Raw genomic sequence first — 17,857 nt, forward strand, 5'->3', positions numbered from 1 at the left:
GTTCACACACACTCGCAATTTTTCATTCTTTTTGGGGACAACCACAATGGGTGACACCCAATCTATATGCTCGATTTCGCAGATGAATTCAACATCCATCAGCTTGTCAATCTCCTCTTTGATTCGTTTAGCAAATGTGTCATTATATGTATAAGGACGCTGTTTGCTAGGTTTGGCATCTAATTTCAAAGGAATTGTATGTTGGCATATCGATGGATCAACTCCTTTGAGGTCTTTGTAGGACCATGCAAACACATCTTTATACTTCTTGAGAAGTTGTGTTAGCCGTTCTTCTTCTTCAGGCTCTAAATCAGTTGCGATATAGACCGGCTGAGGCTTTTCTCTTGGTTCCGCGAGGTCTATCCGTTTTGCATTTTCCGGCCCATCGTAAGATTCCTGGTTTATTCTTTCCCTGACTGGTGGTGTCATTACGATTTTTCTGTCCTGGATGGTGAATTTTTTATAGTGAGATGGTACATTCATGTTTCCTTTTTCTGACTCCTCCTTATCCTCACTTTCTCCCTCAGTAGTCCATACCTCTCGTAATGATCGTTTTAGTTCTTGGTATTTTTTTTGATGCTCCAACTTGGTCCACTCTGGGTCTTTTGTTTTTTCCTGTTTTGATTTTTGAGATTTATTTGATTTTGTTTCTGTTTTAGATTTCCGTACTTGTTTTATTTCCTCTTGCGTTCCTTTCCTTTGCACTCTTGAGAATCTTCATGATATTTGGTCTTTTACAGAATCCTCTGCTTTGACAAGCATTAGATAGTGAGTTTTATCTTTTATCCTGGGCATCAAGTTCTCTCTCATTTTGTTTTCTACCCGTTTTCTCCTATAGCGTTCCTGGCGTCTAGGGTGCTTATTGACAAAATCATAAAACTTGATATTCGCTGTTTTCTCCCCACGCTCGCTTGAGCTGTCTGAACATTTGTTATCTGAATCGTTATTTACCTCCAGATGCTCAGAGGAGTTAAAAAACTCTTCTTGTTCTGGTGATTCTACAATCTCATCTCCTCTTGGTATAAGGCTTACCATGTAATAGGGTAGCACATCATAGCCATCCTTATCGCAAAATCTTGTCGTTGGGCTATCTGTAATGGTACAGACATCCAATGTTGCTAGTATGTGTTCCCATTCGAGAGGTTCTAAGGCATCTTCAGGAAAAGGTTTCGGAATATAATCCTTGTCCTCAATTGCTCTTTCTAAGACTCATTCCTCTCTTTTTAAGCTCCCACAATGTGAAGCTCCGCACATCCATAGCTCTTTGTGTTGCCCTAACCATGCTGGGAGTTCGGACCCTACCAATGTAGCTGAATTAGACTCTTTCACTGGTGTCTGGTTCACATCTTTGTAACTATGGTCTTTCAGGTGTATTTTGGTTGTAGTCTCGCCATGTCTGATGTATATGTGGTCGTAACCCCAATCCTGGACCCTCTTTAATTATCTCATGAATGGTCTTCCCAAGATGATCTCGTAATTGTTCTTTTTGTCGAAATCGACTATTGCAAATGTATGCTCATACTCGATTTCACACGATGTGACAATTAATTTTTCTAAGAGTCCTAGAGGCTTTTCCATGAACCCGTCTGCCAGTTGCAATTTCATTCTAGCTGGTTTTCCCCATTTTTTCCCCATTTTTTCCAGATTTCCTTGGTGGCTATAGCGACTCCCGCTCCACTGTCAAGAATAGCTTTGGAAAATACTCCTTGGAATTCTACTGGTAGCGTGGTGTTTCCATATTCTCCCTCGCAATATTCTCCAACCTTGTTTAAAGGTAGTGGCCTTGTATTTAGTTGAGGTCTGTCCAATTCTCTAATCCCTTCTTGAAGCTTCGAGGTGGGGTCTTTCACTCCAAATTTTTCTAAGCATTTGCCTACGGTGGTCCACATGTTTGGTCGTAGCCTTAAGAGTTCAGCTAATGTGATTGTGCATGCCACATGGGTGGACAATAACTCAATCAACCCTTGTGAATCCATCACTCTGTTAGAAGAAAGTCTTTGAGATGGGATTGCTCTCACCTCAGACTTGGCTTCATAATATCCTAGGTAAGAGGGTAGAGTTTTTAGTGAGTCTGGTTGGCTGTGCCCCGAACTAATTGATCCCTAGTCTCCCCCTTGTGAATGCATATCAAAGTTCATTTGTGATCTTCTTCAATAGGAGGTAAGATCTCAATTTTCTCTTTTCTCGTGCTATTCATGTGGTAACTCACCCAGTTAGCTTCGTTGGCATCATGGATTTGCTTCCACATGTCATCTAGACCGTTATAATCTTTACCCATTTCTACCAATGTTTTAGGCTGGAACCCGTCACTTGCCTCATCTGTTGTATTTGGCACTATGATAGGTTCTCCTCTAGACTCAGAGGCATTCGTGAGTCTCTCCTTCGTGTCTACTTGTTTCTCTAAAGTTGGTTTGATAGGGGTTGGAGCTGGTACTTCATGCCAACTTGCATGTTTACCAAGCGGGTTTTCTATCAAGGATTGAGTTGTTTCAATCATCTTTCTACACATTTCCAACCTCTGTTTTTCTATTTCAGCATATGGATAAGTCATCCATCTTTGCTCTTGGATTTAATTGTTTTTGAGTCTGGCTTCGTAAGCTTTTAAAAGTGCGTCTAACTGCTCATTTACCTTTTCTGCCAACACAGATCCTCATGATCCTGCACTTTTGGGTTCTGCTACTTCCTTGGGTGCTATGGTTGCCGCACTGTGTGAGCTTAGGCTAGCTAGATCCTCTAACCGCTCTAAACTATCCTTTGTGTGTTTTAACTCCTCGGATGGAGCCGTTTGCTCTCGTTCTCTCCTGGCTTTCGTACGCGCCTTTCTAGCTTTCCAAGTGCTTCTCTGATTCTTCACTTCTGAACTTGGGGCATCGGTTTTTGGCTCTTCAATTATGGGTTAGTTCATCATTCTTTGAGCTTGGGCTCGTGTCACTGCCTAAATAGGTATTATTGTCTCGTTTTCTGACCCTCCACTGAAAGGAACTGCTTCCAGCATGTTCAAGGTAGTTTTTGCTCCTTTGTTCGGGTTCTTAGGGCAATCAGGAATCAAATGAGTAATTCCACACTCGGTGCAATATGTGTTGACTCTAATGATTTCATCATGAGGACAGTCTCTTAGCCAATGGTCTCCACCACACTTGTAGCAGGGTCCCTTAGGTTGTTGAGGTGCTCCTTGAGCTCCTCTTTTTTGGTATGCATGTCTCTGCCCGCCCATGCCTCCGTTGGCTATGAACAACAATGTTCGTTCATCCAAGCTATATCTTCCTTCTCCTACTTCCTATGTAGCTGTTGGTGGTCCTGCACTTCCTATCATGCTCCATGGTTCTGGCATTGGGGGTTCTTCCGGTAGATAATAGACAGTATTTGCATTATATCCATTGGGATCTTCGTAATATGCATGCATAGGCACCAAAGCCTTCTCTTCTGGTTCGGTTACTGTTGGCGTGTATCTTATGCCGACTGGTCGTAATCCTGGTAGGGGTGGTTGCTGTCCCAACACTGGTTGTGGTATTTCTACACCTACAGGTCCTGGTAGGTTGCCTGCTTGATAACTAGGCATCGATGGAAGTTGAGGAGATGCTACCTGAGCCCGAGGAGCGTAAGGTCGTTCTCTCACATACCCCTTGTTATAATAACATTCCTCTGTCCCATGGTTTGCCCATTTTTTTTCAATAGCACACCATTTTGGCTGTTTAGCCTGTGGCTTGGCGTACATGTTAATATTTTTTAGCACTTCCTCTACAAGCTGCTCCTGGTTTACAACTACTTCTCCTTTCGGTGCTGTCTTTGCGGACTTGCTTCCACTTTGTTGTGAGGATGAATCATCATCGAGATCCTTGAATTCACCCTCTTTGTAGACCGCACAATTGTCTACAAGGTAAAGAGCCTCCTTAGTTAACTCATTTAACGTCGTGCTCCTCTTCATATGTAAGTCCTTCTAGAGATCTGCATTCCTCAGTCCTTGAATAAATATAAGCATAAGTCTGGACTGAGTTGGCAGTTCTTCCACATGGCAAAACTTAACATATCTTTTTAGTCGTAGGGCCGCCTTTCGCACAGATTCCCCGTCTTTTTGTTTGAATTTATGGATTTGTCAGACTGTATTATGAGCTATCCCCCTTTGTGAGAATTCCTCAATAAACTCGTCAAACACCTCCTTCATAGACTCAAAGTCTCTATGCTCTACAGAGTCAAACCAAGTAGCAACATCATCCTCTAGGGTCAGTCCAAACCCTGCAAATTGGGTAGGGAAGTCTAACACCTCTTTAGCTCTAATTACATGCACAAAGGCTGCTATATGATCTCTAGGATCTCTGTTTCCCGTGTATTTCTTGTTTACCCATTTTTGCACTTGAGAAGGTCTAATTCTACGATGGTCTATAAATCTCATCATTGGATCTCCTCGTCCCAATCAATATACCTTCTCTGGAATTCGGTAGTGGGTGGTTTCCTCTCTTAGTGGTGCTCCTAAGCCGTAAGTTTTGATGGTTCTTGCAAGAGATGGTTCATCTCTTCAAACTCCTTCTATGGGTGGTCTTCCTGGCTCTGTTGACCCTTGAGTTTTGGCTTACTCTCGCCCTGATGCCGTGAATAGAGTGGTGGTTCTTGTAAATCCCTTAGCCCTCGTGCGGCTTGATAACCATCTCGGTTTCGGTCTTGTTCTAATGTTGCACTTTGTCGAAGCCATGCTTGCAATGATGGCTGGGTTGCTGGTTGGCTCTGGTTGTTGAATGTTGTCGGGCGGGTAGAATGTGAGGTCGCGTCATAATCTTCTGAAAAGGGATTTGTCGACTTACTAGGGGTGTAGGTGGCTCTTGGCACTTCTTCTGGGGCATATGTTGATGCTTCTGGAATTGTTGCCTTTTCTACCTCCTCTGGGAGAATAGGTTTGTATTCTTGCCCGTACCTATCAACAAAAACGATATCCTTCCCCATAGCAATTTCATAAGAGAATAAGTAAAGAACCTTGTCTTTGCTTAATTCGTTTGGGTAGGGTTCTTTGCAACAAAAGTAAGAGACTATTCCCTCGCTCTCGTGCTTGTAAATTCCCACATTCTCATTATAGGTTGAGACCCTGGTTGTTTTCTTATCATACATAAAAAGCGCTCCAGGTCGATCAATGTTTCGTGGCGGTTCTTGACTTTCTGAAACCATTTTTTCTTTTGCCACGTTATCTCCATATCTATTGTAATCCTCAGGGTTACTAACTATCAGATAGTGGTTCCCCTTTTTGTCCCGGAATCTGTCTCCATCATCATAGACTCGAATTATCTCCAGTTTCTGAGCCGATCTTTCTTCAATACAAATACACTTGCGTCCTCGATAGTCAGAATAAACTAGGGCTCCCCTCGAGTTTGTTCCTTCTAAGAAGATTACAGTGAACTTGGGATCGTTCAAAGGATTTAGGGAGGTGCTTTCTCCTGGCATTGGTCCGTCATAGGAGAAACCTCCTGGATGTTGACTACCCATCATGAAGAAGGATTTGTCTGATGAAGTGTCAGTATCACTACCCTCCTCAATAATCGGTGCTAGTGGATCTAGCCTTGTCTAAGTTACACTCTCCTCGGTGGACACTAAGCTATCCTGATCACCGCCACCTTTTGGTCTCTAAAAATGTGTCTTTCTGATCTTAAATTCATTAAACTTAGCAATGCAACTTAACACAAATCTAACCACTCACCTGGTAAAGGATCAGTTTCCGCACAACTTCTTGCTTTGCTGCTGAATATACATGTACACAAGCGTTTAATTTCGGCAATTGAATCAAAGCATTTAACCGCTAGAGGTGGTCTTAGTAATGATTGGTATAACTGGAGAGTTAACCTCAACCACTACTGTATTTTATACACTTATGATGTTTTGGATTAGGTCTGCTAATCTAGAATTGTACTTCCCTCGGATGTTGGTCAATTTACATGAAAAGTCTGAATTCCGTCTTTGCTCCGTTAAAAGGTCAAACAAGGTCCAAATTCACTTCCAAAAGAAATTATGGAATCCTCAATTCAAATGGAACATCATTGTCAAACCTCAGTCAGTTTTTCACTTCGCTCAGTCCTAGTAGACATCCTACGCGTGGGCTGTCTCCTGCTCTGTTTTGCCTGGATTTTTGCACTATAGACTCCCCTTGATGTGCTGAGTCCACAACTGTGTTTACTTTTTGATTTGGACACCTATAAGCTGGTCAATGGATCAGAAATCTGTTTCAACAGCCTGATGTTGGTCTGACCAGTCAAATCAACTCCAATTTGGACCAAAATTGATTAGGAGGCTTGCCTTAGGCTATACAACACCCTGCTATGCCTACAGTCAGTTTCTGGCTTCAATTTCATGCATTAGACATTCTACGTGTAGCATGTCTAAGTGCTCAAAATGGCTTCAAATGGAAAGCACAGACTCCTCTTGAGGTGCTTAACACTTTGGTATGCTCAAATCTGGGTTTGGAGTGCCAGATCACCCAAAACACATCCTACGCGTAGGATGTCTTTTTGGCCTGTTTGACCCCAGACTTGATCCACAGCTTCCCCTTGATGTCAGCAACCCAGTGCTATGCTTAGATTTTGGTTTGGATTTCAAAAGACCGCACTTTTAGCTGTTCCAACCTTTTTCAGTAAAAAATGCTAAAGTCTGCTTAGAACTTAATTTTCTCAACCAATTGAGACGGAACCTTTCTCAGTCACTCAATATATCATGCAGATCATGCTCATGCAGCCATCCTATGGTTTTGGTCTTAAAATAATGCCTTGGCACAATTTGGGTAGGTTGTCTGGCAATTTCTGTCTATCTGGCTTTATCCTAAGATATGGTCAAATTTCCACTTTGTAGGTGAAAATAGGGTAAAACCTACCTTCTGAGCACATTGGTCAACTCAAAATTTCAAAATTCCCACCAGATCAGCATGTAGACATCCTACGCGTAGGATGTCTCCTGGCTTAAAATTTATTTTTTTTCCTGACAAAAATGCTCCTGATGCTCTGCAGCTCTCTCAGAAACACTCACAGCAACTTTTGAACTTCAGTTCAGCTTTCAAACACTCTTTTGCGTCTTTTACAACCTTGTGATGATCATAACAAGCAAGTATACATGCATGAAGTGCTCTAGATCATGAATCATGATGTCCTACTTACCCTACTCCTACTCATCATGTGAAATGGTGATAATGGTGTTTTGGTTGCTTCATGGCCTCTCCGGACTCTCAAGCTCTCGTTCCACCGCTTCTACCACTCCAACTCCTACTCTCTACACCACAACTTAACTAAAACCTAAAAACTATCTAAGTCTACCTACGTCGAAGGATCTAGGCCAGACACACGCTCCCTAGACTCCCTCTAAGACCTAGAGATTCCTCCACCCTCTGATCCTATCTAATTGTAAAACAAGACTCTTGGCAAGCCAAAGAATCCCTATCCTCAAGGACTAGTCTCGGTCACCTACCTAGGGTTTTCGTCCTCGGCAGCGCCAATGTTGGCGGATACGCCGCGATGGACGTCAGCACAGCGAGAACTCACCTAACAAGATTTGTCAGCTAAGGACGAAGCTCGACCCGCAGGCGCGTGGAAGCAAGCATAGGGTGTCAATCTACACTTGACCGACTCTTGACTAATTCCTACAAAGGTCTCTACCCAATGTCTAAGCTATAGCCTTCAAGAGTGCATAAGAGGAGATTTCCTACAATGCTTTCTAGAGCCGAATACCCATCAAACGGTCTCGAAACGCCACAGGAGACCCTACTAACACCAATAGGTCGCTCTCCCTAAGGTCTATGAACCAAAATCTTAGCCCTGAACACCCGGTGCAAAATCACGTAGGATGTCTGGCCGAAATTTGTAGGTCATCGTTTTCAAAAACTAAAGTGCCTAATGTGTAGCTCTACTCAATGCGAACGTGTGGATATGCTGAAATGCAAAAACGGATAACGTATGCTCACCGAATCACTAGATGAAGCTCATAGGTCGAGCTCGCAAAACCGGACCGTACGCCCACAATGTAGGTATCGGCGCGTAGCTCTTGTCGGGGGCAACACACTGCACTTCTCCGCACTCAATTCTAACCACCGGTGCGTGCGTAGAGTCAAGATGAATCTCTCACTCTCTCGTACATAGTACGCTCACTCACAGACATTACTTTTTTTTAAAAATGACAAAGGTTTTTCATTAAGGTCAAAAAGTGGTATAAATACCTTACAATCTCAAACCCTAATCTTCCATTTTAACCATCTACTCAATCTAAATGTCAGAACTGGGATACAATCTGGAAACTTCTGTAAGCCCCAATATTTACAAAGGTGAAATGTCGGGTTTTCTCAATAAATGATTAATTACAAAAAATAATAATCCACCGAGCAGTCATTTTCCATTGGGTGTATCCAGCCGCTAACAAAAATCATCAAGCTAAGCTATATGATGTTGTTGAACTATATTCCTACTTCCTAGTGGGAGTCTACCATGACAACCATTTGTCCAATTTGTGCAAGTGCACAGGTGGGAAAAGCATGTCTTTACAAACTTCCTAGTGGGAGTCTACCATGACAACCATTTGTCCAATTTGTGCAAGTGCACAGGTGGGAAAAGCATGTCCTTGCAAACCTTGGTTGAATGCATGGTTCAAACAAAATGCGGGGCAAGATGGTGGTCGATCAGATTGCTCAAGGTCATTTGTAGTTAAGGTTTGTCCAATAAGGGACCATGACTAAATAGAACTTTTTGAAGATGAATTGTAAGAACCAGGGGAACTAGACATAACAGACTCATAAATATTCAAAAATGGAAGAGCACCAAATCAATAGATGCGTACATGGAGATTTGAACTTAATGTTCACTTACCTGTATTCAAGTATAGAGGAGCACGTTGTCCACTTGTTGGAAAAAATAAGCAACATTAGAATCTACATAGTCAAACCCCTTGGTAAGACCCTTTGTAGAAACTGCTCAACTAGCAGGTAACAGTAACCAACGTAGTCAACCGTGTACAGAATGATTGGAATAAACTGGAGAAGTTGAATTCGTCCGCTACCGTGTGGTATATTGCGCACTTCTTTCCTTGAAAGTATAACGAGAATAGATCAAACTGTGATCCTCCATGACTAGGGGGTGATTTAGCAATCATCCGCCAAGTCTTACCCCAAAACTGTGTTGCCATAGACACTCGTAGTGCTATAGAGAGAGCAGGAGATCCACACAAGTGAAATACCTAGCTCCTACGGACAGCCATGCTGTCTCAACTGATTGCTGCATCTATACGCCATGTTATAGGTCTGCCTATGCGAGTGGAGTTCATTAAAAACTCAACTCCATTGTCTCACCAAAACATGTAGTGCATACGAAATATCCAAAAGATCTGTAATGGCAAGACTCTTGCTTGGCCAGTAACATCAATGGGAACTCCAAGGGATAGATCTGTTCAAGCTGGAGAACAATCACCCAAGAAATACCAGCCTTGGGTCTTACCCCAGGTCTAACAATGGCTCTTAGCCTGTGTGGCTCATAGCCATTATGTGAATAACAAATTAGTGTTTAATGGAGAAACTGATGAAGATGAATTGGAGTGGCGTCTTGACCACTTACTAGCTGAGAGTGAGAGCACCTTGGCTCAGGCTGACTCACGAGCAAAACATGTATCAAAATTTTCATTATTCTTTGAGAGAAATAAGAAAGAGAGAAAAGAAGAGCATGCTGGGCTGAGGAATTGTCCTTATACGACTATGACGTGTATAGTTGATTGCCATGCCCTATGCATCTTATGCCTAACGTGCAACTTATCCTATAAGCATGCAACAATTTTCTGCAATGACTCTTAACGAGAGAGGGATTAGAAAAACAAGTCACAGACTGACCCACCTATCTTGTATGTGGTTGTGACGACACCAGTGTGACTTAATGATAGCACGTTGCCTTTGAATTAAGTCCGAGTTTTTAGGTTCTTTTAGTGGTGTTGTGTTTGGACAACAATCAAAAACCATTTGTAATGAATATTGTCCTTGATAGAGTGATTGTGTGAGAACATACTTGATACCACATGGGTACCATGCCTTGCATACAAAGGTGGAAGCCCGTGGCTACTATGACAGTTGTAAACATTAACACCAGAAGTGCCTTGCACCGATTGGACTGGTAAACTTGGTTTCCACCGCTCTTGACACCAAGTCAATGGTAGCACGATTTAGAAGCTGTTTTTCACGTGAAATTGGTCAAGCATTTGGTGGTTCACAACAAATCATATTGTGACACGTATACCCTAATGCACAGATCTTGTATGCATCTTAAAATGTTGTCGACGGATCGTATACGCCAAGATTATGAAACAGGTCGTACCAAAAAATGATTATTGCAAAAAAGAAATTGGTGCATAACACTACCCAATGCCAAAAAATGGACAATACTATGAAAAGCCACATGCACGTATGAAGACATATAACTACTGTGTCCTGCACCAAAACTGGAGTTTATGTCTATAACTACTGTGCCCTGCACCAAAACTGGAGTTTATGTCGAATCGCCAACTAATGCATCATGCTTACGTTGTCGGACATGTGGACACTGCTTTTTTTGATGCGTTCCTAAGCAAATAAAGCATAATTTTTGACTTTTTGCATGTCAAAAGTCGGCTTGTGATAGTCGCTTCCTGACCACGTTGGTCATGACCAGATCTGTTCCTACAACCAAATTAATTTGGGCATGTTGGACCGCTTTGGTCATAACTGGTGGGTCGACAACCCCTTGGGTTGCTGGCAAGTGGGAAGTTGATTTTGGTAGCATTTTGTAAATTAATTGTGTGAGATTTTCCACTTGCGTAGCCAATATTTGGACCCTTACAACTAGCTTACGAAATCGGGCATCAAAAGTTTGCCAGTCCTGTCGAGTGACAAACTCCCGGGCATCCGGCAAGTTACCGTCATCCTCTAGAATACCAAACACACTCTGCGGAAGAGGAGATAGACTGCCGGGGTATGCATTATCTGTCCCTGTGGTACCCCCTGTCAGAGTATCCGGCCACACGACATCCACAGGTGGAGGTGACTCCAAGTATTCAAAGCCAAACATGTGTTGATCATCAATTTCCGCACTCATGGTGAAAACATGCTGTGCGAACAAAAGAGAAAACAATACCTTGGAGTACAAAAATGCGCGTAGCTGTACCGAACGCAGAAACTCGTAGCAGAGGCCCTCTTCCTGACATGAATAGCTTATATCTTGATGGAAATCATTTTCCTTCAGAGATACACTATCTTTATCTTTGGATTCAAGATGTGTAAGCACTTTGGTTATGAATTTGATGGTTAGTTGCCTAAGGTTTGTGATCCTTGGAAGCTTGTTGTGGAGATAGTTGTGGTGCAGGTCCACTTCCATACTAGCTTTTTAGGTTTGGATGGTGCTGCTAGCTTGTGCTTGGGGGATGACTTATGGAGCTTATACTCGAAAATCCAACGGTACGTGGGATTGCTATAGACCCGAGCCTTTGGAACCCATGTTTGCCTAGTTCTTTGCATATCAATATGCTAGGTTTCCTTCTTAATTTATTTCTTAATGGGAGGACCAAGAGGATGTGATACCACTGCTTCATAAGTCGGAGCAAAGTGTATCATTATCAATGTATGAATTGCAAGGTTGAGAGTTTATATCCCAATAAGGTACATCCTTGCAAGTTCTCAACCAAGGAGTATCAAGTATATTGTTCTTATTCTACATCACAAAGTGCATTGTTCACATATGAGAACATCTAACTCCATGAACCATTAGGTCAAGTTGAAATTGTTTGAGTGTTTGACATCTAAGTAGCTATTTGAAGCTAAAGACTGTGTGGTTCCATGATAACATTGGGTATCCAATAATAGATTGACTAATTGATTACATTCATAGGATCTCTAGTGTCTACCAAAGCTTTCTCTATTTGTTTAATAGTTAAGCACACACAGATTGAAGGAGAGATAGAGAGAGGCATTGCCTCGCGACGGATGTCTGCAAGCCCCACCTCGCTCTGTGTCCATGCCTCTTGCACCCTGCACTCTGTCGATCTACCCCTCCTTGCATAGCGGCAAGAGAGAGAGACACCTGGAAAGCAAAGCACAGAGACAGACAGAGAGATCAGAAGAAGCTTCCAGAGACTGCACACGTTTCCCTCTGATTTGTGGAAATTCCCAAAATCTCAAAAATTCCCAAAACATCCCCTCTATTTTGTCATAAATTCCCAAAACACCCTCCAAATTTTCAAAAATTCCCAACATACCCCTGGTTGCGGGAGTAAATTTCTCCAAAAAAAAGTTTTTCGGGAGTTAGAGCGATTGTCTATCATACAAGATAACACCATATTAGTGAATTTGCAAATTTTCCAATTCCCACTTTTAGAATGAGCTTAAGATTTGACCACATGGTCAAATCTTAGCCAATGTTTTGAAAGCATGGGTCAAAAGATCTTTTCAAGTACTATCTTAATGAAGGCTTCGGTCTTAAAAAATAGTTTGAGATTTTTCCATAGGGCAAAATCCTCAAGACATCGGTGATTCCCAAATTGGGTCTAAAGTTTCAAACTTTGTAATATGGTGTTAGATGCTAAAACTAAAATTTGAGTTGGTGATGAATTGGTCATTCTTTTTAAACATGAGTGCATTTTTTGCGACGTAATCGGTGATAATTTACATACTAAGCAGTCAAAAACGGATCTCAATTGTCAAACAAGAATAAAGATTAGAGAATCTAGAATTTTTGAAATTTGAGAGATATTTTTGTAATTTTCTTGAATCAAATCTGCACAGATTCGGTGCATAGCCTTGCAACCATGAACGGGCAACTTAAAGAAAAACAAAGCTGATATTGCATCTTGGCTAGTGCGACAACTATCCCTCCTCACCCCAACTCGCACACCCTCCCGTTGGCTTGTCTTGTGGTCGTTGCATACCCCCCCCCCAAAACACACACACACACACACACACAAAACCACAAATCAATAAAGAAAAGATTTCCTTTCTCTCAGCCCAACGAATCTTTCAATATTCCCTTTACTTAAACCTCAAACCAAAATTGGCACGGCTTAATGATGCTTTTCACATTTAAATCCATGGAGGTACCTTCACATTCAAATCCAAATGTTTTCTAAATATGCCTTGGAAATTTCAAATTGGGTTTTTCTCTTCTCTCCCTTTCCCCTCCAAATTGGTACCATCAAAACATGCCAAGACTCATGTTGAGACTGGCATCGCAACATTTGTCGTCGTAAACAACAAGTTACACATCAAGCTCGTTCTCATGGAAGGGATGGTGTTTAAAGAACACCACAACGCCTTTGAGAAAGCGACTATGCGCAAGGAAGCATTAAATTTATCTCTTAAAATCTCTTCAAAGATCAATTATAAGATTATTCAAAGCACAAAATCAGATATTTGTTACATTATCTTCTAGATGATTTTTTTGAGTTTGAAATAGCTATTAGCAAGAGACATACAACGCTATTGACAATATCCACGCCCTAAAAAAAAAGGCTTGGGGTGTGCACCTTCCAAGATCCTTAGTATGACGTGCAATCAGTGACTAATAAAAAAACCCACTCTACACATTTTTGTACATTGGAAGAAAAGTATCCCTTTTTCTTTTAAAAAAAGTACAAATTTTGTGGAGTTTGATAAAAAAGGTCCTTTGTAAATGTAAATTTGTAGCCACGTGTCTAGCTCACATGAATCCACGATACATCTACATATCTAAAAGGTGCACTCGTTGAGAAAAAAAAGGCGTGTATATTACAAATATAAAGCTTAAGTTTCATTCCCACAAAAATGTGCAAATTTCCCTTCTTGACATTGATTAACTAGAGTTGTGAGCACCACTTGGAGCCAAAAAGAATACATGCATGTTGGTGATTTAAGGCAAACCACCCCCCCCCCCCCCCCCCCCCCCCCCCCCCCCTTTTTTGCAAAACTTATGTCCCCCTTTTTTTTTTTTTTTGGGGGGCAAAACCCACAATATGTGGGTGTATATATCAGACAAGATAGTCCGTGCTCGGCAGCACGAGCCACGGAAGCCATAAATAACCATCAATCCTCAACCATTACCTCCTAGCACAAGACTCCTACAAAATAAGAATATTTTTGGAGGGTCGTGGCAATGAGTTGTGGTGGATAAAAATGTCATAGCGATAATCTACAGTTGTTGTACTAAGGACAATGAAGATGTACACTGTTAAAGACCTCTATGATTGGTTAAACACTGAATCTTGATGATATTCCTAGGGGTGCTTCAAATTGCATGGAAAACAAGTATGGACAAGGGCATTCTTCTTCTCGCGTGGCTGTGAGGGTGAGCTTTTTCGGAACCACCTTACAATGGCTGGTCTCTACCCTCCGGAACACGGAATGTCCAAGCACCTTTGCAGCGTTAAACGTGGGATAGGGTTTGATCTCAAAAAATTTTCACACATATAGAAGCTGCTTACTCTATCCAAGATCCAACTGATTCGCTACCTCCTCTGCATCAGGCTATAGTAGCATGGTCTTCTACTCATGGTGTGAACAACTTTGTCATGGAAAAGGCTCGTGTGCGAGTGTTGCCTCTGTGCAATTTGAACGTCGCCTTAATGGAGGATACCCTTACAGACTACAAGCAAGAAGTAGGTGCTCAAGTCTCAAATAAACACTGAAATCCTTGAGATGTAAGGTGATCTGATCTTGAGCATAAGTAAGAACATGCAACTAAATATACCCTTGTAATTATGAACATGCAACTACACCCTCTTAGCTTTAGAGGGTAATTAGGTGCTTTAGAGGGTAATTATACCTAATTACCCTCTAAAGCTAAGACTCCTTTCATGAGTTATGCACCTCAGGCCAAAATTATAGGAGGTTAACGGGGCGCAGATAGCAGTGAAGCAGCTGGACCCGAGTCACTGCTTGCACAGGGTGTATAAGCTACTGTGGCGCTTGAAGGTCCGTCGCTGTACTCGAAAGGCGAGGGGGGCTTGACTTTGGGCAGGGGAAGCGCTGATCTGCTTTCCAAAGCGCGGCTGACCTCCTTCATGCTGGGACGACAGCCGGCAGCAGCATGGCAGCACCTCAATCCCACATGCACCACGCAGCGCCAATCCTGCAGGACCTGCTGCGCCGCCACGTCATCATCGTCTCCAAGCGTGATCAGGATGGGGTCAAGCACCCCGCGGAGCTGGTGGTCGCTGATGCCTACTGATTGGTCGATGCTGTCCAGCGTGGCCCAGAGCCAATCATAGATGTGGTGCGAGTAATCCTTGGAAATGGCCCGCCTCCCACACGCCGTCTCCAGTGCCAGCACGCCGAAGCTGAACACATCCGCCTTGTCCGTAGCCATGCCACAGTACAGCAGCTCCGGTGCTACGTATCCCGGCGTTCCGGCGGCGGTCATGGCCACTGCGCCCTCTTCGTGCCGTATCAGCCGAGCCAGCCCAAAATCACAGAGCCTGGCATGCACCTGCTTCTCGTAAGCTGAATCGGTCAGCAGCACATTGCCCGCCTTCACGTCTCGGTGCAGCACGCACTCTCCCAACCCTCCGTGCAGGTATTCCAACGCTGCCGCCACCTGCTTCAAAATCCGCATCCGCGTCTCCGTCTGCGCCGCCGCTGTCTTACCGGCCAGCTGCTTCTTCTTGCTAGCGTCGAAGAGGTAACCGTCCAGGCTGCCCTTGCTCATATATTCCGACACCAGCAGCGCCTCATGCCCATCCTCGTAGCACCATCCTTGTAGCTCCAGCAAGTAGCGATGCCGCACTTTCCTTATGATGCTCGCCTCTGCGCAGAACTGGTCCTCCAGCGTCAAGCTCTGCCTTAGCTTCTTCACTGCCACCACCGAGCCATCTGCTAGGATGCCTTTGTACACGCTTCCATAGCCACCCTCACCCACTTTCCTCTTCTCGTCGAACCCATTGGTAGCCTTTCTTAGCTCTTTGTAGCTGAAAGGGCGGGCCGTCTGGAGGGCATTCTCTACCCGCGCCGCAGCAGAAGCGCGCTTCCTGATTTGATTCCGCCTCTGCGTTAGCAGCGCCCACACCATCACGACGATGAGAAGTAGAGCTGCGAGTGCCACTGGTAGAGCCACATACAGCTTGAATTTTCTGGTAGGAGTTGGACGAGATGGGGCAGTGATTACAAGCTCATTGCTAAAGCTCCATGAGTAAACTGCATGTCCTTCCATGCCTCGACTGGAGGGTGCGCTCGTAGCTGAGAAACCCATATACATGAGTTTTTGCGAGAAGACGGCGGACAGGTTATATTGCAATTGCACGCAAGGGTAAAGCGGGCAATCTACGGGATCATATTGCAGTGTGCTGGCGCCGGCCCTTGAAGAATTGGTGCTCGCACTGCAATAAATAGATCATGAAGACTTAAGCGATCCTAATTGGGTCTCGGCTACCTATAATCGTCCAACGAAGGAAATTGACGTTCTTAACGTCATTGAAAGACAGAACGAAATACCTGCTGACATTGGCCATCCAGACTTGGATGAGGTGCGTGGACGCATCGTACTCAATCCAGGTTGTGAAGGTGCTGTTGTTGTAAAGGAAGAGCTGCGGGTAGAAAGCGGAATTAGTGGTGTCCGTGACATTGAGCGATCGCAGCGTGTTGACGTCGATTCCGATGTGGCTGGCGCTGGGGTCATGGAACGTGTCGTGGATGCGGGTGTCGAATTCCACGGCAAAGAAGCTGCTGCTGGACGACGTAGCGTCAGGAGACAACGTGGAGGGGTCGAGGAGGCCAAAGGAGCCTCTCGTGTCGCTGTCGCGTGGGGCTTGCAGAGAATCGGCGATGAAGAAAGCCATGCCGCTACCGCAGTTGGGAAAGGGGCGCGTTGTGATGATTTGGAAGGTGAAGGAGGTGGCAAAGCTGGCATTCGTATTGGTGAATTGGATGGGGTCCTTGTAGACCACTCGCCCCAGGTTGGTGCCATTGCCCTCTGTGGCCCCATTCAAGGAGCTGCTGTTCTGGAAGGCAGTTAGCCAAATTGCGGTTCCATTGAAGTAGGCGTCCACGCCGGAGCTGCCATACCAGTCGGCCTGCGTCGACACCAGCTTGATGGCGCTCCTACTGCTGGTAGTCGAATTACCAACAGCTGCCTCATCTTGGAATGAGGCATACTGGAATTGCAGAGCAGTAGTCGATGACGACCACAAGAATATGGGGAGAAACCACAGCAGACAAGATTAAGAAGCTTAAGACAAGATCCGGCATATATAGTCAAGATTTGTTCCTTTACACGCACTCAAGCCTAATTAGAAGCACTATATTGTTTTAAGTCTTAAGACTATAATTAGCTGCCGGCCAGGCCCGAATGTGAAAAGCACCCCTCGACGAAGCATCTCGTCGTGTGCTGCGAGGCAATTGATGTAGCCGATATCCGTGTGATGTGTGTGAATCACGACAGGCCTTAATTCTATTGCTCGGCTTCTAAGTTCTGAGTCGAAAGTCAATATTCCTATTTTCTATCCCCATATTTTAGCATTTCCACCCAACCAGAGCTCGGTCAAGTCTCATTTTCAACAGTTATCACTCGCGTTTCAATTTTCAATTCCGAAGAAAGTGACCTATTTTTATTTTCACTTTTTTGCAAATATGGCAGCTTGTATTGTTAGTGGTTAATTAGGTAAGGGGCTTTATAAGTGCATCCACTATGGTTCAATCCTTGAGACGTGTGGGTGTGGGTGAGTAGGCGCAATCACGTAAAACTAGTCAAAGCAAAGCTTAGTACAGTTAATTTTTTTTTATAAAAAAGGTTGAATCAATCAGGGCTTGCCAAAAACACTTTTCCTAAGCAAAGAAAATGAAGTAAGGGCACCATTATAACTCATGGGGTTTTCAGGTCAAAATTTGAAGCATTTGCCTTTATTTACACTAAAACTTGTAGCATGTTTCCAA

At 43.6% G+C, this 17,857-nt stretch overlaps 1 protein-coding gene across 1 annotated transcript; it reads right to left on the reverse strand.

Annotated features, from left to right (window-relative positions):
- Positions 1-14,531: 14,531 nt before the first annotated feature.
- LOC147455139 (putative L-type lectin-domain containing receptor kinase S.7) lies at positions 14,532-17,142 on the reverse strand (the record flags this gene model as incomplete). Its single annotated transcript, XM_086513668.1, has 2 exons — positions 14,532-16,305; positions 16,421-17,142. Coding segments are annotated over 2 exons (2,205 nt in total), but the record flags the coding sequence as incomplete, so codon positions are not given.
- Between the last annotated feature and the right edge of the window lie 715 nt (positions 17,143-17,857).

This window comes from Adiantum capillus-veneris, chromosome 6, assembly GCF_014529385.1.
Source record: "Adiantum capillus-veneris isolate H3 chromosome 6, ASM1452938v2, whole genome shotgun sequence".
NCBI classification, from domain to species: Eukaryota; Viridiplantae; Streptophyta; class Polypodiopsida; order Polypodiales; family Pteridaceae; genus Adiantum; species Adiantum capillus-veneris.